At 42.8% G+C, this 20624-nt stretch overlaps 1 protein-coding gene across 6 annotated transcripts in view; it reads left to right on the forward strand.

Moving 5' to 3' along the window:
* The window catches only part of GRIA4 (glutamate ionotropic receptor AMPA type subunit 4), a 214051-nt gene that overhangs the window by 88703 nt on the left and 104724 nt on the right, over window positions 1-20624 (forward strand). For all 6 annotated transcript variants that reach the window (XR_013985100.1, XM_081001903.1, XM_081001904.1 and 3 more), the window contains exon 3: window positions 3714-3953. Coding sequence is in view for 5 of the 6 variants with exons in the window: in XM_081001903.1 (XP_080858029.1) it covers window positions 3714-3953 (240 nt within the window). In the remaining variant the exon portion in view is untranslated. The remainder of the gene's footprint in view (window positions 1-3713; window positions 3954-20624) is intronic.

Here is a 20624-nt window from a genome sequence, read left to right on the forward strand (position 1 = left end):
CTAGGTTGGCTCTGGCATTGAGCTGCAGCTCTCCCAGAAAGCTGTGGACCCATTTCCCTTGCAGCATGGGCTTGGCTGAGCCTAAGGCTACTCACATTGAAAGGGAGACTCATGCAGCTAGATTGTCAGCCTGATATGTTTGTGTGGCTTGGCAATGGGTAGGATAGGGCTGGGAATTTGAGCAGGGGGGAGTCTCATGAAATGCAGGCCTTTGGGAGAAATAATGGTTCCCAGGGAAGGCAATACTTATGGGCTGTAAGTGATTTGGAGCATAGAATTGGCTGGGTCTCTTCTAGCTGCCTCTCCATCTCTCACTGATGGAGAGCAGAACTGCTGGGAATTGCAATAATTTCTATCCTTCTAGTTGCATCTCTAATGGCGCTCATTCAGCCAAGCTGTAACAAAACTGCTGTCAAGATCACAGGTCACTGCTTCTGCAGTCATATATGGAATCATGCCAAAAGACTGGACTCCATGCCAGAAAGCTCAACTTGCAGAATCATTAAAACCTTCCTCATAATGCTCCATATAATTTCTCCATATACTTGTCTATGTGAGTAACATAACCACACAGAAGGTGATAAGAGGCAACCTGACTGTATACATGGAAGGTGGTAAGGAATGCTCTCTCTTGAACTCTGCTGCTACTTCGGCTCATAAACCCCTTTTCAGATTCTCAATAATCCTCTTTATGCGCTAAGTCAGTGGAGTGTCCTCTATGGAAGCCATGCAGATTCTAAGACCTATCCATTGCACCTTTCCTGCTGCCATGTAGGGATCTAGACTGCTTTGTAGCTGTCTTTTCCCAGGGAGAAATTTCTCTCCCTGCTTCCTAGATTACAATCTTTGGGGGCTCACCTCTATTTGCTGGCTTCTACAGCCTCCATTCATCCAAGCTCTCCCCAAGGCTTCTTGTTCTGGATTTCTCCTTCTGATCTTCTCTCCTCCTTTCTTTCCTCTAGGCTAACGGTTCTCAACCTGTGGGTCCCCAGATGTTGTTGGACTCCCATCATCCCTGAGCTCTGGCCTTGCTAGCTAGGGGTGATGGAAGTTGTAGTCCAACAACATCTGGGGACCCACTGGTTGAGAACCGTTGCTCTAGGCCAACTCTGGTTCAGTTGCCTTGTCCTTTATCCATTCCCTCATTTCTTCCATCTCCTCCTCTCACTGCCTCCAAGCCATGCCTCCTCTGACTTCTCATCCTCCTCCTTCATACTTTCTGCCTGTATCTCTGCTCTGCCTACTACTGCTGCTCCTGCACCACCTCCAGCCTCTGCTTCCACACTGCCACTACCCCTCAGCTGTTCTGGCTCACTGCTGAACCTGGTTCTCTGCTGAAGCTGCACCTGAAAGGCTATCTGTGATGTCCCTGTATCATCACGTGACATTATCAGTGAATGGTAGGGTTGGTGGTTACTCCAAGTCAGTTCTGCTGTGATTTGCAGAGTGAAGGTGCAGCTCTGGTCTCCACTTACAGTCACCAATGCTTCAACACAGTCACATGGATTGGTTTCAACTTTCACTTTTAAGGGAATACCACTTATATTTTGCCACTCATTTTATCTTTCCATTCACACATTGATTCCTTGGTTTTCTGACAGCTGTTAAAAATCTGTTAGCAAAACACTGATGCATTGGAAAATTGTATTTTAGTTTCCAGCAGCTGCTAACAATCCTTTCCTTCTTATCATGTTTGAGAAATAAGTTGATAAATAGTTTTTAAATTGAGCATGTTTTGAATTACCGGGGGGGGGGGATTTTAGTGGTGTTAATCTGCCTTAGTTTCTTATAATTAAGACAAGGATGAACTTTGCCGCGTAGAGGATAATAGAGATTGCGCCATATCAGGATTACCCAATCCTTCAAAGTCCTGGTTTTCCTATTCTTTTTTATTTCCAGTGAAAATCTTTCAAATTATTGTTGTGTGCTGTCAGCAGCAGTGTCTGTTAAGATGATTTGCAAATTGTGCCATTATGATATTCAAATTTATTGTAAAAGAAAAAAATATATATACTTCGGTAAAGCTAATTTACAGCTAATTTAATTTTCCCTTCCCATTTAGTTTACATAAAAATTCTTTGCAAGCTTCAGCTATTATCTCAAAAACTTATCCTGGGTTGAAACAGCCTTTAGAGATAATTCTCAAGAATTATTCATGGAATGCAAACCTAATAATTAATTAAAATATATAACAAGAATGCCTTTTGAGTTGCAATGTGCTCTTTAGTTGGCACTTATGCAAACAAAGCTGCAACCTTCCAATTTGGCATATGATCTAGTAACACTAAGCAGGCATTTTCCGCTTTTCCTTGGAGAGTACATTTAAGTGAACGTGTAAGTCATTGTCTCAAAGTTCTGGAAGTTAGAGTTATGTGAGTGATATTGCTGTGGTTTATGGATATTTTGGACTGCTGAGGCTTGAAAGATTTGGTGAAAAGAAACAGGGGATCCATAGATGACATTTTATGAGGTACCTATCAGGGCATTAGTTCCCGTAAACACTAAGCATTCTTAACTTTGCATCTGTGCCGAGACCTCCCATGTGTGCCGTTGAGCCTGTGCTTAAAGGTTTTTTTTATAAATTGAATGTTCTTGAAACACGGGAAACAAAGTTCCACTTTATTGTTATTTTTCACAGCAGCTTATTTATCTCTCCTCACATCTGGTTACATCTACTTTGGCTACGTTATATTCCTCGCTAGCAGATCAGCTATCTAGCAGAGGGGAAGCAGCATGTGCGTTTATCATTTAAACAGCTGATGGGAGCTCCCAGTCAAGCTTAGCATTGTCTACACTGGCAAGCACCTCTCCAGGGCTTCCCACAGCAGTGTTCTGCCAATAATACACAAATTTGCAGGACACGCCAATCGCCAGATATTGTGCTGCTGTGATTGATATACATCAATGGTATAGTATGTGCCCCACAACAGGTCTAAAACTGAAGGTTTGCATCTAAAAAAAAGTAATTGTTGCTTGATTTTTGTGCCTTATGTGTTTTTATCATATCCTGGTCTATCGTAGTCAAGAGAATGAGTTCAGTGGACTCTCAGGTTGTGAACGTGAGCCGTGTGGGATGCACGTTTGCAACCCGCAACTGGGCGTCTGCATGCGTGCGGGTTGTGATTTGGCGCTTCTGCGCGTGTGCAAAGTGCGATTTAGTGCTTCTGCAGATGTGCAACCGCTGAAACCCGGAAGTAACCCGTTCCGGTACTTCCAGGTTTTGGCGGTCCGTAACCCAAAAAAATGCAACCTGAAGCACCTGTAACCCGAGGTACGACTGTATGTGTACCCCCTACTTCTATACTTGCCCTATAGCCTATTTAGCATCCTCTGCTTATGTATGTAGATACTTTTACTTTATGCTGTCTGTAATAAAGATTTGACCATTGACACACAGCGTGTTTCCTAGCTCTGGAGGTGTCTGGCATTGAACCTGGAATCTTTGGCCTATAAAGCATGTGTTCTAACATGGACCTACTATGGCTTTTGTCCTCAAACGATGTAGACATATGGATCATGTATTTCATACTACCATTTTGTGAAAGTTTCAACAGCCACTAGCTCTGCTGCAGAATTGCGTGACAATGTTCCCGCATATTGTCAGCTGCCCCCTCCTAATCCATGGTTGTGATGTTGATCTTGCTATCTTAATAAGCAGGAAGTGTTTTTGGTTTTTTTTAATCACACCTTTTCCCCGTTTTGCTTTCTTCCAGTCTGCTCCCAGTATTCAAGAGGAGTTTTCGCCATTTTTGGACTGTACGATAAAAGATCAGTACACACCTTGACCTCATTCTGCAGCGCCTTGCACATCTCCCTCATCACGCCAAGTTTTCCCACTGAGGGCGAGAGCCAGTTTGTGCTGCAACTGAGGCCTTCCTTACAGGGAGCACTGCTAAGCTTGCTGGGCCACTATAAATGGAACCGGTTTGTCTTTCTTTATGACACAGACAGGGGTAAGTAACGCAACAGCTTTCTGCTCAATTCGTTTACAGCCAGATGCATCTATGCACCTTAGAAAGAATATGATCCTGGGGGTTTTTTTTGGGGGGGGGACTTCACATTCTTAATGTAGGCTGCAGTTCTATCCCCTGAGAGTGAGCAGCATTGAACTCAATGGGACTTACTGGCTTTTATTTTACAGTAGGTTTTAGCTTTCGCTGGTACAAAAATTAGATTCAGAATAACAGCAATATGTTTTAAGGGCTCCAAAATGAAAAGCAGGGGAGGGGGGGTTGTCATTAAAAGCATGCACACACAAACACCTCATGATTCTTAGACTCACTTAATGTTATGAAGTTTACAATCTTGTTGATGGGTCGTTTGAAAGTGTTCAGCGCTGAGGGTTAATAATCCTGAAATAAATATACACACAATCCAGCAACAGACAGGTAAGCAGCTCTAACTCTAATTAATTTCAGTGGGTGAGATTCAAGGCTTGAAGGACATAGCAGTGAGGCAGGACTGCAGCTCGGTGGCACAGGGTCTGTCTTGCATGCAGACGGTTCCTGGTAAGGCTAGAGTGTCCCCTGTCTGCATCTCCAGAGAGCTGCTGGCAGTGATTGTGGACGACAGTGAGCCAAATGGAACATTGGTCTGTCTCAGGAAAATGCAGCTTCCTATGTTTTGGTAACTGCATCACATCCTGTATCATAGAATTATCTACAATATGAACTTGAGCTGTGGCTTAATATCCGCTGTGTTATATTATGCCGACTTTTCTCAACAAACAATGCCAGTTAACTGTAGCCCTCCCTTAGCACGATTTCCTGCGCTGATGACTTTGTGCACCTTTGCATGTACCGCTCACGTCTATGCTGAATCATTTTTTTATTCTTCTTTGTTTCTAAAATGCTCAGATAAGAAAGCTTTGAAACAATATCTATGGACCCTATTGAGCTGTTGACATTTTTAGTCGTTCCTGCCTTGCAATCTGTTCTGTGATCAAACTGAAGTAATTAGGAATCAAGTAGGAAAACAAATAAACAATTGTACTCCTTTATGCAAAGCCAAAAACATTTGCAGTGTTATTTTTTTAAAAAACAACAACCAAAAACCATCAAATCAGTCCCTAGCCTGAATTCACCTTTTCTCATCAAAATTTCAAAGGCTAATCACAGGCGCACCATTTTGAAGTATGCAATGGCATGCCAAGGACGGCTTCAGAATCTCATTTCTGACAGCACACTTTGTAAACCTTTCTTCAGGAACTTATCTCAGAAACTCTAAAATCTTCAATGCATTTTTGAAATGGAGATGAAATAGTTATTATGTGGTGGATTTTTCTGTATTTGAAAAAAAACAGAATGGGAGGTCTGTTACTTCGTGACAGCATAAACAGCGAAGAGTGTTTGCACTGCAAAGATTTAAAAACTTTATACAGTAATGGCATACTATTTCATGGGGGCAAGACCTAATTTGTCAAATGCATCTGATGAAGTGGCCTCTAGCCCATGGTGCTATGATTGTTATTCTTTAAGGTGTCACAAGGCTCTGTGTTGAAAAAAATACAATGAAAATGTAAATATGCATCTCCCCTCCCCCACACAATATAGGTTTTTTTGCCCAATTGGGAGTGGGAGTTGGCTATTTGTCACCAAAAAATGTAGTTCCCACTTGAGAACTACATTTAGCCAGCCTATTGCAGTAGTCCCTTCTGTTCTCATTTACTTCCATGCAGCTTGCATTACCACTGAGAAACACTTAATTAAATGTTTCTTCTTCTTTGGTGATCACTCGTAGCCGAATAAGAATGTCTTCCATAAACATGGTTTTAACAATCAGTCTGTAAGTGACTGTGGAGGCCAATTCTAGATCCACACGTCCTTCCACAGTGGGGACATTGGTTTCTGGGCAGGAGTTGATCACGGTGTGGATTTGCCAAGCATGCCTTCCTCCTAGCACGTTCCTCCCTTTGCATCCTGAGTTCGAGTGTCTTCAAAGCCCGTGACACCATTGGTAAAGGCTGTTCTCCAACTGGAGCGCTCCCAGGCCAGTGTTTCCCAGTTGTCAGTGTTTATACTACATTTTTTTAGATTTGCCTTGAGACAGTCTTTAAACCTCTTTTGTTGACCACCAGCATTACGCTTTCCATTTTTAAGTTCGGAATAGAGTATTTGCTTTGAAAGACGATTATCAGGCATCTGTACATTAATTAACTGCATGTATTGTGTGAAGGAATAAAACCCTCAGCCAATTTCGTGTGTTTGTAGTTGAAAAGCTCAGTCTCTTCTTGCCAGGGGGTTTGAAAGCTCATAAAAGGTGCAAGGTTAAATTTGTGTGGGGAAGCCTAGTTACTATGGGAACCTGAAACTTTATAAAACTGAACAGCCCTTTTGACTGGCTAAGAAGTTGGAAAGGGAAACTACTATGAAGTGTGCAGGATTATTTAAGAGTTGGAAATCAGAAGAATGAAGCAGGAACAGAGAGTGTTGCGGAGGACCCAGACACAATTGACAAAGGCTGAGCTGAAAGCAAGAGGGCTGGAAGCTGCACTGCCAATAAGCTGAAAGAAATAAGTTTATTATTAGGTTTTGAGTTAAATAAGGAAATGGTCTAGACAAGTTAGATAAATGTATTTCCCACAAAGTCATTTTGGTATCATAACTGATATTATAGTTCAATACTAAAGCAGTATTGGTATCTTTTTTTCCCTTTTAGAAGTAATGTTTACTTTTCAAAAGCTTTAGTCAAAGAAGTGAGGGGCAGATGGGGCTCATGAAACTGGAAAGGTCACCCATCTAGGAGAAGGAAAACTCTGATCCTAAACTTCCACTGCATTGTGGGATATCTTCAGGAGAAGAGAAGGCTAAGGAGCAAACCCTCCACAAATCTGGCAGTCGCTAAGATGGTTGGATGGAGCCTTGTATGCCTCCTTTCGGCAACTCCTGGAGCCAAGCTGGTGCCAATCTATTGCTTTGCTTTCTTTTGGACCACATTGAGGCCAAGAGGAGTGTGGCATTCGTACGGAGCCCCTGGTCGTCTCACGGACTATTGGCCCTTACACCACTAATCCGCCGCCACCAACCAGGTCCTCCCCGGTAAATCACTTAGTCTCAATCAGGTTCTTAAGTTAACAATGAAGAGTGTAGTTTATTACAAACACAAATAAACCTTAAAAGCATTCGAAACGCTGTTACCCTTTACCCTCTTAGTATTATTTTATTCTGTCTCTAACTCTTCTACCTCCCCTCACACAAGAACCAACTGCATTAACTGTCTCTCTATTTCCATCTGTCTGCCAACTGCTTTCCCAACTGCCTTTTCCCAACCAGCCAACTAACTAACTAACCCTCGGGCTAAGCCCTTTTGTAAACAAGTTGGCTCCGCCTCTGGGCTTTTCTATTGGTCTACCTATTAACTCTTTCTCTCCCCCTGTACAGACATTTTCTTTTTTTTAATAATAATTTTTATTACATTTTCAATACAATTATACAAATATCACCATATCAGAAAATTTTCACAAATTTCATCTTTTGGACTTCCTTCAGCTTCTCTGCCAATCATCCGTAATTAAATTTTTTGTTACCCATTCCCTAAATTTAATATTGTCTTTTAATATACCCTCCCTATCATATTTTCTTTTTTACAATACTCCTCAAACTTTCACAGAGCTTCTTTAAATCCCACTAGCGTTGTTTGTTCATCACATATACTTTTCAGATACTCTGTAAATTTTCCCCAGTCCTCGATGAACTTATGGTCTCATTGATATCTGATCTTCCCAGTTAATTTGTCCAGTTCTGCATAGTCCATCAGTTTCATTCTCCATTCTTCCAGGGTCGGTAGTTCCTCCTGTTTCCATTTTTGGGCCATTAATATTCTCACCGCTGTTACTGCATATTGGAAAAGTTTGCAATCCTTTCTATTTATTTTATTTCCTATTATTCCTAAGAGAATAGTTTCTGGTTTCTTTACAAATGTATATTTCAACATCTTCTTCAGTTCATTATATATCATCTCCCAGAAACCCTTCACTTTCTTACATTCCCACCACATATGATAAAATGTCCTGTACAGACATTTTCAAAAGAACGGGCAAACGCCACAAGGAGGGTCATTGTCTGGGCAGTCCAGGACCCCCATACACACTGCCCAGGCTAGCGCCCTGGGGAGGTCACTTTGTTACTGCTAACATAGCAGTCTGGCTTCACCCCTAAAGGTGAACTCCATTGTCTCTTGAGACAGATGGATGCCAGCAACTAGTTGTTGACTTAAAATTCATCTGATACTTTGATTTTCACCCTGGGATTCTGAGTGTTAGCATCCACATGAGTTCAGAAGGACCTTTGCAGTTCTATCCAGAACAGCATGGCTACTGAGGAGTTTGTAATTTTTTTTATTACACTTTGTCTCTTACTTTGCCTCCAGGGAGCTCAAGGTGCTCCTCCCGCTCATTGTCCTCTCCATCTCCATATCATCTTCAGAACAAACCTTTGAGGTAGGTTAGGTTGAGAATTGGTGACTTGCCCCAAGCCACCCAGTGAGCTTCATGACTGAGTGGGTTTGAACCCTGGTCTCCCAGGTCCTAGCCTGATGTTTTAACCACCACACCATGCCATTCACTGCACAGAGGTCCAGTTTTATGAACCAGCACTGCAGTCTGAAGCCTCTATGTGAGGCTGCCATACCTTGCCTGCTTACAGCTGTTTAAAGAGTCACTGTAATCATACAGACGAGGAGTTGATTGAAAAGGACCTCCCAAAATTCTCCATGCTCTTTGTGGGTGGCAAAACTGATGCTTGGGGTGGCAGGTGGGGAGTGAGAAATTATCTGCCAGTCTTTCTTAGAAATTATCTTCTGAGAAATTTCAGCCCCGCTATTATTGAATGAAACTTTTTTGGTTAGGTCATATTGGCGGATGAAGGAAATACAGTGGTACCTTGCAAGACGAATGCCTCGCAAGACAAAAAACTCGCTAGACGAAAGGGTTTTTTGTTTTTTGAGCTGCTTCGCAAGACAATTTTCGCTATGGGCTTGCTTTGCAAGACGGAAACGTCTTGCAAGTTTGTTTCCTTTTTCTTAACACCGTTAATACAGTTGTGACTTGACTTCGAGGAGCAACTCATAGAACGCGGTGTGGTAGCCTTTTTTGAGGTTTTTAAAGACTTTGGTGATTTTTGAAGCTTTTCCAAAACTTTCCCGACACCGTGCTTCGCAAGACGAAAAAAATTGCAAGACGACAAAACTCGCGGAACGAATTAATTTCGTCTTGCGAGGCACCACTGTAATTATTCTGAGAGAGGAGACTTTGGAAAGAGTAGGAAACAAGCCCATTGTTTCAACATATGAATAAAATTAAACAATATTCATATGTTAATTCAATATTCAATATGTTGTGCCAATATTAAAACTGGATCTGCAGTTGCACCCCAAGTCATCCCTACTGGAAATTGCAGCAATCATGTGTTGAGGCCCCATATGGAGAATCCAGTTCACCACATTCAGCATGCCCACACAATCTTTACTAAATTGTGAGTCTGTTGACAGGTGTACGCTTTCCTGCAGACTGTTGGCTTTCACCTGCTGAGCTTCTGAGTCAGGGCTTGATTTCTGACAGAAATACTTCCAAAGCAAGTGCATAAGTATGAGTTTTTCAGTGAGAGCCAGTATAGTTTACTGAATACAGTGGTACCTCGGGTTACATATGCTTCAGGTTACATACGCTTCAGGTTACAGACTCCGCTAACCCAGAAATAGTGCTTCAGATTAAGAACTTTGCTTCAGGATGAGAACAGAAATTGTGCTCTGGTGGCGCGGTGGCAGCAGGAGGCCCCGTTAGCTAAAGTGGTGCTTCAGGTTAAGAACAGTTTCAGGTTAAGAATGGACCTCCGGAACGAATTAAGTACTTAACCCGAGGTACCACTGTATTTTCTGTTGTGAACCACCCTGGGATGTTCAGTTGATTATTGCTCTAATGGAGTACCATATTAAATGCTTTGAACCAATGGTCCTGTGGTGCCAAAAAGAAGCAGAAACACGCAACGAGGTAAAATGTCCTTATCGCCATGACTTTAAACAGGTTGTTTATTTATGCTAATATACCGATTTGTTTATACTGATCTTTTGTAAACCAATCTGTCATCCTTCATCAGCCAAAGGATGAAAATACTTTAAGCAGGAGGCCCCATTAGCTAAAGTGGTGCTTCAGGTTAAGAACAGTTTCAGGATAAGAACAGACCTCCGGAACGAATTAAGTACTTAACCCGAGGTACCACTGTATAGTGTTTTATTTTTCCTCCCCTGCAAGAACTGGGTGCTCTTGAGTAAGTTACCATCACCTATAATTCCATTACTTGAGAAGTGACCTTCTAGGAGGTGTAATTCTGCAGGTCGGCGGGGGGGGGGGAGAGATTGGAAAGCACCTTGTGCATGAAAAGTGCCGTGACAATGATTAATCATTATTACAATAAGCAGCGCTTTATTTGGGAAACCATGGCAATGCTTGTTGAAAGCAGCATTGATTCACATTGGAAAGGTACCTTTGAGTAGATTTGCTGGGGAACAGCTGCATTGCTAGGGTGCACAGAGGAGTCAGCAGAGTGTGCTGCACGATTTTATTTTAAAGAGTAAATTGAAATTTGCTCAGATAAAAAGTGTCATATTGAACACAAACCGTAAACAGGAGACTGTGATCACAGGCGATCTGATGCATTTGAGTGAGTTGTTCAGACAGGAGCTGGCAGCTTTAGTGCTTGTTGCAACCCCTACATAACCTTTGGTATTGTATACTTCAAATGGCAGGCAACCTGGGAGGCCCTGCAAATACGGCTGAGGTCAGATTAAAAATACAGGAAGCATATACAGCAGAGTAAACCTTTCTTTTTTCTTTTTAGTAAATGTGCCAATTTTTAGAGTTTCAAAGCAAATTATTTAAATATATATCCGTGGGTAAGGATGCAGTATCAGAATACAGCGGTACCTTGGGTTACATACGCTTCAAGTTACATACGCTTCAGGTTACAGACTCCACTAACCCAGAAATAGTACCTCGGGTTAAGAATATTCTCCTTCAGGTATACAGGCATATAGCATTTAGAAACGGACATGTGCATTTTCATAATGATGAACGACTGCTCATGTAACAACCAGAAACCAATTTGGTGTGGATATCCTGGTTAAAATATATAACAAAGCTAATGCCAGTTTTATGTGTCTATAGCCTGTATTTCAGACTTTCGACAAAATATTTGATGTATTTAAGGATGCTCTGCATACAGCTTCTGAAAGTGAAACAGAACAGATAATTAATTTTCATATAAGTGTCCTGAGTAGACCGCAGGTTCACGGTTAATATGCTTGGCGGGTGGACCGAATTTTGTACAATTTTGCATATGGTACGCAAGAGTGATTCAGGTCTATCTTGGTGTCTGTGCTCCTGGATGGATAGTGATCTGTATGCAGCAAGTAACAATTGTTCAGATCTGATTTGCAAAACTTTGTACCTGCTTTTGACGATAAGCGCCTCAAACATTTGATGCCAGCATGTGGGCAGGCGGAAATATCCTTGAAAATAAAGGGACAGGTTTCACACATCCCAAGGATGTCTCCTGCTGTTTTTATTTTTCATTGTGAAGGAGAAGCTGGGATTATTCTCAAATGTGAGGGAGAAACCCTTTTGTTTCCAGAATAGGAACCACATTTGTCACCGAGAAAACAGGTGCTGTGATATTCTCGACAGGATACCAAACACAGCCTGTTTAAGCAGCCTCTGTTGTGCCAGATATCCTCCTTAGTGGTTGCGAAGTACAGCTGGAGTCAACTTCATTGTCTTACACCAGAGTATCTCTTAAAGCACGCCACTGGTTTCCAGGAAGTTACTTCAGAGTTACCTCTTTGGCATGTCTTGGTGCATCATTAATAAAATGGGGGTATTCAAGGCCACTAATAAACCTAAGGTCAGTAACACTGGCTGACAGACAGTTGATAAATGAAGTATCCTGCAGAGCAGGCATCCAAGGAAGCCTTGAAAAGAGTCAAAGGAGGAAGCCAGCCACACATCCAAACTCGTATGCTTTAGAATTTTATTTCACTGTGGACATCTGAGTCCGGCAGCTGCTGTATTTAGCCTTTTATGCAGCCACAGGTGTTGGCTTCGGCACTGGAACACATAGTTGTGGGAAACAAAGGCAGGCATAGTGGCAGCTGCCAGGGCCTGGCAGTGGTGCCAAATAAACATTGAATGTAAAACAAATATATGTGCCAACTGGGCTCCAAATTGAGTTTCTAGTTCAGAAAAATTAACTTGTCTTTTGAGAAGCATTATCTGAGGACTATAGACGAACGTCCAAAGCTGTTACAAGGTACAAGGCACGCATTTTGTTGAAATGGGTGTGTGTGTGTATAAAAAAGCAAATTAAAAAAATGGGGGGGCACATGCTTTGCAAAAGCAGAAGCTTACTAGCTTTCCTGAAACTATTTCACATTCTTGCACACACATTGGGACAAGTTAATCAAGGGTTTAATGTCCGCTGCTTCACTGGAATAAAGCAAACCTAACATTAAGTCAGTGAGAATTTCTGGAGGGGCTGCATCTCCAGGAACTTATCACAGACTCCCATAGGCTCCACTTTTTCTCTGTGGCCAGGATCCAAAAAGTTGCACCAAAGGACTTCGGTTTCTTTGATCAGCAGATCTCTATGCCATATTACCAGCCTGTTTCTGAAAGTCTCCTTAATTTCAAAAGTGGGAAATCCACTTTTCTCTAAAGGCTTTGACTTTACCCTCTCATCCCCATCCAAAAAAGGAAGGGTGCATAGCTCAATTGAAAACCACATGCTTTCCATGCGAAAGATCCCAAATTCTATCCCTGCCACGTTCAGTTAAAAGGATTAGATATCTGGTGATGCCAAGGTGAAATACATGCATTTATGGGTCCCTAGCCTGTGTGAGGAAGGGAGACCTGGCCAACCAGTGTCCGCCTCTGTTTGCCCTTCCCTTCCTGCAAACTTCTCACTGCCACCAAGTGGAAGTGTTTACTTCTCCCTGGCTGCCTCCACCAAATAGCCTTTGGACCCATGGGGCTCTGTGAGAACAACTCTCGGGGGTATGGGGTTGAAACTTAAGCATAGGGAGGATAAAGGATGAGATCACTTCTGTAAATTCTGTCTTTCTTTCTCTTGCATTTATTGTGTGTGCGCTCTTTCTCTCTCTCTCTTAAAAAAAAGAAATACATTTTCTTTCTTTCTTTCTTTTTTTTGAGTTATTTCCTTTAGGTGGCTTATTGTAAATTCTCCACGGAATTTGCATAAAATGTTCAGAGGAGGATGCTTCAAAGCAGATTTAATAGATAAGGAAGCTAAGGAAGAGAGGCTGTATAGATGAATCAGCTTTCTATTAAGCTAAAAAAAAGTGACTAAAAAAAAAGAAGTACAGAAAAGGCAGAATAAATGCAAACAACATCCAGGAAGGAACAAACTAGCAAAGTAGAACAGGGTCATAAGACTTAGAGAAAAGAGAACAAATAATGCAGATCATTTGAGAAATGGGGAGAAAACCAATATAAACAAAAAAAGAAACCAGAGCTACATTTCCTAAATTCAAACTTATCACAAATAATATGTTTTGATTATCTAAAGTCAACAAATGTTCAAAAGCTTGGGAGAACTATTACAAAAAGGGCACATGCAGGTGGTTAAATAAAATTAATTGGCTGTGGCACAGATGCTTAAATATGTTTATTAAATAAACAGAGGGTTAATTGTTTTGTTGTACTTGGACCTCCCTTTGCACTGAGGAAAGCTAAGAGCAGCAGGAGTCTTTCATTTAGGAACCAGTCAGATCCATACCTCCTTAGCTTCACAGAGCTACATTTGAATAGGTTATTGTGTAGGTGTTTTATATGCTAATGTTAGATGCTTCTGAGCCAAGATGGAGGAGGTGGAGAGTGTAGTTTTAAACCAGAACAGATATAAAGTGGGTGGGAAATGAAAACCTCAGATGGGAAGAATCTGTGGTATATGGTTATCTCTTGACGCAAACTTTATAGGAAGGGCAGGGAAGAGCCAGCTGGGAGCTCCTTATGTCTTTTGAATATTTGAGAGCCAAACATTCAAAAGGTACAAGCAGAATCAAGGCAGTTGATAGGAGCTAGCATCAAAAGTAATTTGGTACTTGGGGCATTCTATCACATACACACAACCAAAATGGCTAGCGTTGAAGGTTGAAATCAAGAGAATTATCTAAAGAAAAACGTGTTATGAGAGATGTGTGTTCAGGTCACAACAAACGGTGAAGAATTTCTAGGTATCCTAAAAGACGTGCACCTATAACAACTGGCCATTGAACCAACTGGATACAAGATGACTTTGGACCTAATCCCCAGTGATCAGTGTTGGGATCAGTTAGGATTAGGTGCATTGAGCATTGAGTGGTAACTGGTTGAAAAGCAATTATTGGGAAGGTTTCTCTCTCTCTCTTTTTCATCACCAGTTTAAAAACAACATAGAAAACCTTTTCCAGATAAGATTGCATGAAGGTGTGGTAGTCAGGAAACATATATATGCCTTTGTTACTGGCCAAATTTAATAATGTAATGTGGTTATCAGTCGGCTACTCCCCAACACATATATCCAGTCTGGATTGACTAAAAAAGACACACAGCAAATTGGCAGAGATCCATAACTTATTGGCTCACATTTTTCATTCTGTTTAGCAAGATCCACTGAGCCTGTTTTATATCATATTTCCTTCACCACTAACACCAGACTTGTGAAACCTGTCACACATTCTTACTGAATAAATATTTTTTATGCACTTTATATGTTAAGATTTATGTAACTTGGGAGGAGTTTAATAAATATCCGGACTGACTGTTGGAATTAAAGTCGGGATGCATGGGATTCTGTTTGGCTCGGTTTTGTGTGAGAATCTGCTTCAAGCACTCAAAAATTTGAGAGCTCTTGAAAAAACAACAACCCCAAGAGTAATGCATGCAATAACCTGATTGTAAAAAGCTCAGTTGCTTTCCCCTTGCAGGCTAAAAAGGGGTGAAGGGAGTGCTTACAGGGGGGAGAATCCAGGAGGCTTCTGTTCTGACTCACTGTCCTTACCTCCTTGTCTGTCATTTCCTGAAATGATTGTGGGAATTGAAATTTCAAAGCACATCATCAGCCACATCCTTCGATTGCCAGTTTATATGGAGAAAATAAGAAGGGGGGATCATTTTCAAGGGTGGGAGGGAGAAGGAATTTTATGGAGAAGAAAATCCACAGCATGGTTCAAAGCGGTGCTATTTTTTTTCTAGAAAAAGAGGTGCCAGAACTCCTCCTTCATTCTCTTATAAGGGCAATGGTGCCCACCTGAGAGGTGCTGGAACTGAGTTCTAGTGAGTTCCAGCTGAAAAGAAAAGCCCTGGTTCAAAGCCAAAAAAACGTAATAAGAGTCTGCTGGATCAACCAATGTCCCAACTATTTTAGCAACCTGCTCTTGTGGTGGGCAGCCAGATTCATGTTGGAAACCCACAGAGCTGGACCCAAGCAGAGGAGAAATCTCCCCTCCTGTGGTTTCTAGCTACCAGTATTCAGAAGTACTATTGTCTGTAGTTGGGGAGGCAAAGCATACCCATCATGGCTAGTATCCATCAATGTGCTTGGATATATTTAAAATTCAATTGCAGCAAATGATATATGTTAGAGTTTGTTGTGGTTGATTTATATGCCCCATAATAAAAAGAGGCAGGGGTGTTTCTGAGGAATTAATCACGCATGATCTGAAACAGGATGGATGGAAGTGCAGGGAAAGTGTATGATTACTCTCATTGCCCTTCATAGAGGGTCTGCTGTCCCTTCCTGCTGCATTTAAACATAATATTTCAGAATATAAGAATCCAGTGGTACCTCGGGTTAAGTACTTTATTCGTTCCGGAGGTCTGTTCTTAACCTGAAACTGTTCTTAAGCTGAAGCACCACTTTAGCTAATGGGGCCTCCCGCTGCCGCCACGCCACCGCCACACGATTTCTGTTCTCATCCTGAAGCAAAGTTCTTAACCTGAGGTACTATTTCTGGGTTAGCGGAGTCTGTAACCTGAAGCGTCTGAAACCCGAGGTACCACTGTAATGCAAAATGTGTGTGAGGCTTCGAAAGAAACTAAGATACTCCTATATCATTATTCACTTTAATTTGCAAAATTGTTTTCCGAAATGCTTACTTCATATAGACCAATTCAGGAGGAAATCTGCTTCATTGCTAAAAATTCTAAACCTCAAAGCACTCTCACTGTTGCCCTATTATGCAAAGGAAGTGATGAGGAGTGAAGAGGGCTTCAAACGTGAGGGTGCATTGAGAGATATGAAAGACCAAGCTGAAACGCTGATTACCAGAACCTCTTCTCCTCTGAGAGAGACATTTCCAGTGTTACCAACACACAGCTGTTGAAACGGGGTGTTGTTCAATCAGGCGCAGTCAGGGCCGTTCAGCTTTCACTTGGACAATTCTGAATGCAGGAAGTAAAGAATGAGCGGCGGCGGTGGAGGGGTGGCGGCGGGAAGAGTCACAGAGAAGAAATGGTTGTCCCATAAATGAATCGACAAAAACCAGAACATCTGCTCATCAGAAACGCCAGAAAGTAATGTTGTTTTATTTACACAGCTCTTCCTGATGGCTGTGGCATACATAACAAGTCTGGATAATTGGAACCAAAGTCAGTTACATCGGTACCTCGGGTTAAGTACTTAATTATAATAATAATAATAATAATAATAATAATAATAATAATAATAATTTATTATTTATACCCCGCCCATCTGGCTGAGTTTCCCCAGCCACTCTGGGCGGCTCCCAATCAGTGTTAAAAACAGTACAGCGTTACATATTAAAAACTTCCCTGAACAGGGCTGCCTTAAGATGTCTTCTGAATGTCAGGTAATTATTTATCAGGTAATTCGTTCCGGAGGTCTGTTGTTAACCTGAAACTGTTCTTAACCTGAAGCACCACTTTAGCTAATTGTGCCGCGCCGCCGGAGCACAATTTCTGTTCTTATCCTGAAGCAAAGTTCTTAACCTGAAGCACTATTTCTGGGTTAGCGGAGTGTGTAACCTGAAGCGTATGTAACCTGAAGCGTATGTAACCCGAGGTACCACTGTATCTTTCTTGGCTGCATGTCTTTTATAGCACACTCCTTGTGTTTAAAGCCCTCAACAGCTTTTAGAGCTTGCATTTGCTGCATTGAATCTGAAGATATGAGCCACTGCTACACCTTTACTATCTCTTTTGTTCAAATTAGGGCTGGGTTATGTCAGGTTTTCAGCATCTTGATGTATCACCAGCCAAACATCGTGATCTGGCACTACCCTGCAATGTCGAAATGACAAGCTGCATTGGTCCCAGCACCACAAAGTGCCGGCATGAAACTGCCGCCATTCTCACCAAGGGAGCTGAGGCAGTTTCACCCCAGCGCCTCTCAGGGCCGGGGAGGACGCAGCTTCTTCCCAGAGCTGGGGGCTGGAGGCTGAGGGAGTCCTGTCCCCCGGGTGAGCGTTCAACTGCTCCCACCCCGCAGCTGAACGATCCCTGATGCCCCTCCAGATCACCCAGCCCTATGCAGTAACAAAGGCATGACTGTGTGATTCCCCCAAAGAAAGAAGTGCAACTAAATGTTGATTTTGACTGACAGCATCAAGGGGGCGAATGGAAGAGGGGCCAATTAAAGAGTAACGAAGAATTGGCAGGGGAGGTATAGTATCATCACACATTCTGAGAAAGGACAGCAGCTTCTGGGCAATGGCAGCAGCTGCTAAGTTTCACAAAGAGCTGTGTTTTTCTGATAGGGTAGAAGGATTAAATGTTTCATTTTCCCACATGGAGTAAAACCATGGAAGGAATATCCATCCCCGTTTTTCAGATATGACCTCTTCACCCTCCTCCTCTGCAGATCCGTGGTCATTAATTTAAATTGTCTCTCCTCTCTCCCTGATGGGTAGGAGAAACAGAATGGGGTACCTCTTTAGAGACCAAACAGCAGCTTACGATGCATTTGAGTTTCCTGCCAGAGTATTCCCTTTCAAACCAGCAGGCTTTTCTCTCTTTTTTCAATGCTGCGTTGTGGTGGAGTGTCAATCATACATGTCACTTATAATTTTTCCCTGTACCCCTTTGGGCCTGTCCACCAACCTGCAGCGAACCATTTGGCGATTTCTCTTTTTCCACCTGTGCCTCTGTAATGACATCCTGTCTCTTAATGCTCCCTTGCCAATTTTTAAACATTCTGCCAAGCAGGGAGAATTAATAACAAGGTCTGAAAATGTATTTAATATAGCCCCAGTGCCCCGTGAGCCGTTCTTATTATTTTGTTTCCCGGCCCACACTCCTTGCTGACATTCAGGGCCGTATAAAGAATGCAAACTTAGATAGGAAAAAGTGGAAGGAGCCCCCGGGACAGTCGATTGGCTGAGATTTAACTCTGGGGAGAATTAAGCAGAATAATTGTCATCATTCTGAAGTCGTTGCTTTTGAGTATTAAAATTACTTCAGGGAACCCCCAATCCAAAACCGCAGTTCCAACAAAGCTACCCACCCCAAAAAGCACCGGTTTTTTTGCTAGAGTGACTCTCTTCTGCGGGGCAATGGAGAAATTGTATAAAGCAGCCTCTGCCCTGAGGAAGGTTACACTGGGGATAGTGTGTTAAGAGCAGGTCCACATAGCAGTTTTCTTGTGCTTCTGCACATAACTTTTTTAAAGTTGCTTTCAGAAAGGGTCATTTTCAATGAAGAAACAGTGATGTGTGTTTGACCCTTTTCTGAACCTGATCTTTCTTTGCTCCAAATTGTTCCCACTACACCACACCCCATTCTATTCAAAATGTGTGTTTAACCTTTGAAATTCTGCTTGGGGCAAGGAACTCGGGAAACAGTTTAGGGAATGGTTAGGAAAAGTGCTAAGCACCAGTGTGGTGTAGTGGTTAAGAGCGGTAGACTTGTAATCTGGTGAACCGGGTTCGCTTCCCCGCTCCTCCACATGCAGCTGCTGGGTGACCTTGGGCCAGTCACACTTCTGTGAAGTCTCTCAGCCCCACTCACCTCACAGTGTTTGTTGTGGGGGAGGAAGGGAAAGGAGAATGTTGGCCGCTTTGAGACTCGGTAGTGATAAAGCAGGATATCAAAACCAAACTCTTCTTCTTCTTCTTCTTCTTCTTCTTCCTCCTCCTAGCACCGACCATTTCTCTGCCAAATCTCAAAGCAGAGATAGCCATTGTGATGCCTTCCATATGTTGTTGGGCTACAACTCCCATAATCCTGACCATTGGCCAAGCTGGCTGGGCCTGATGGGAGCTGGAGTCACATACCATATGGAAGGCACTACACTGATTATCCCTGCCTTAGAATGTTGTTACATGTGTTTATGTGTATCATTTAATTTGGCCCACAAAGGGAGAGCCATGGTGTGGGTTTCTAGCCAACCTTTCCTTGCACAGATTTTGTCACTCCTGCCAGCTCTATTTCTCCTGCTTGTTGTGACATAGACGACATAGGAGATCCGGATATGCACATGCATAGTTGGCCTGTAAAGATCAGATTTGCCGAGTCATACATGCAAATTGCAGATGAGCCCTATATAGATGAGAGTTCCACTTAGCGTAAGGTTACCAGATTTAGCAGCCTGGTGAACATTCACTTTGTTGACTGAGGAAGGGTGCACATTTGTTGCAGAGTTCCTAGTGATAAATAAAATGAGGCAAGTCAGAGCACCCACCAAATGAGTGGGAAGTCCCATCCCTCCAGATCGTCCCTATTCGCTACTCTCATGACCTGAAAGAGTTGCTGTAGTGCGATTGTGAGCCTGGACCCCTCCGGTTTGAATGCTGCCTTTGCCATGTGATTTTAGGCAAACCACTGTGTTTCCGCCCTGTCTGTAGAATGGGAACAACAGCACTAAGCTTCCTTAAAGGTACCCCTGCCCGTACGGGCCAGTCGTGTCCGACTCTAGGGCTGCATGCTCATCTCGCTCTATAGGCCGTGAACCGGTGCTGTCCGAAGACACTTCCGGGTCACGTGGCCAGCGTGACGAAGCTGCAGCTGGCAAGCCAGCACCAGCGCAGCACACGGAAACGCCGTTTACCTTCCCGCTATAAAGCGGTACCTATTTATCTACTTGCACTTAAGAGTGCTTTCGAACTGCTAGGTGGGCAGGAGCTGGGACCGAACGGCGGGAGCTTACCCCTGCTGAGATAAGATGGCACCCGGCACACTTCCCCTGTGCCGATGGACACTTGTGCCGATAGAAAAAAACTTGAGCTCTCTTTGAAGCTCTTAGCAGAGTTCTGCAGCGGTAGAAAGTGTTGCCTTGTGTGTGGATAATAAATCAGACTGAACGCAGGCTTCTTGCTAATCTCTAACAGCCTTTAATGAGAAGGAAAACATCATAAATCAGTCCCGGCGAGAGAGCAGGCATCCTTCTCGCCTCTCAGCCAAAAACGAAAGGAAACTCACACACAAAGATTCCCGTATGTGAACCAAACCACGCCTCAGAATGTGAGACATCACACAGAACTGTTTAACCCTGTAAGTTCTGATTCTCCTCACAACCCCGCCGCGGGGATTCGAAACGCCGACCATACGATCAGCAAGTCCTAGGCACTGAGGTTTTACCCACAGCGCCACCCTTACAGGGTGGTTAGAAATATTGCCAGTG

Source organism: Podarcis pityusensis (genome assembly GCF_964106645.2).
Source record: "Podarcis pityusensis genome assembly, chromosome: 4".
Lineage (NCBI taxonomy): Eukaryota > Metazoa > Chordata > Lepidosauria > Squamata > Lacertidae > Podarcis > Podarcis pityusensis.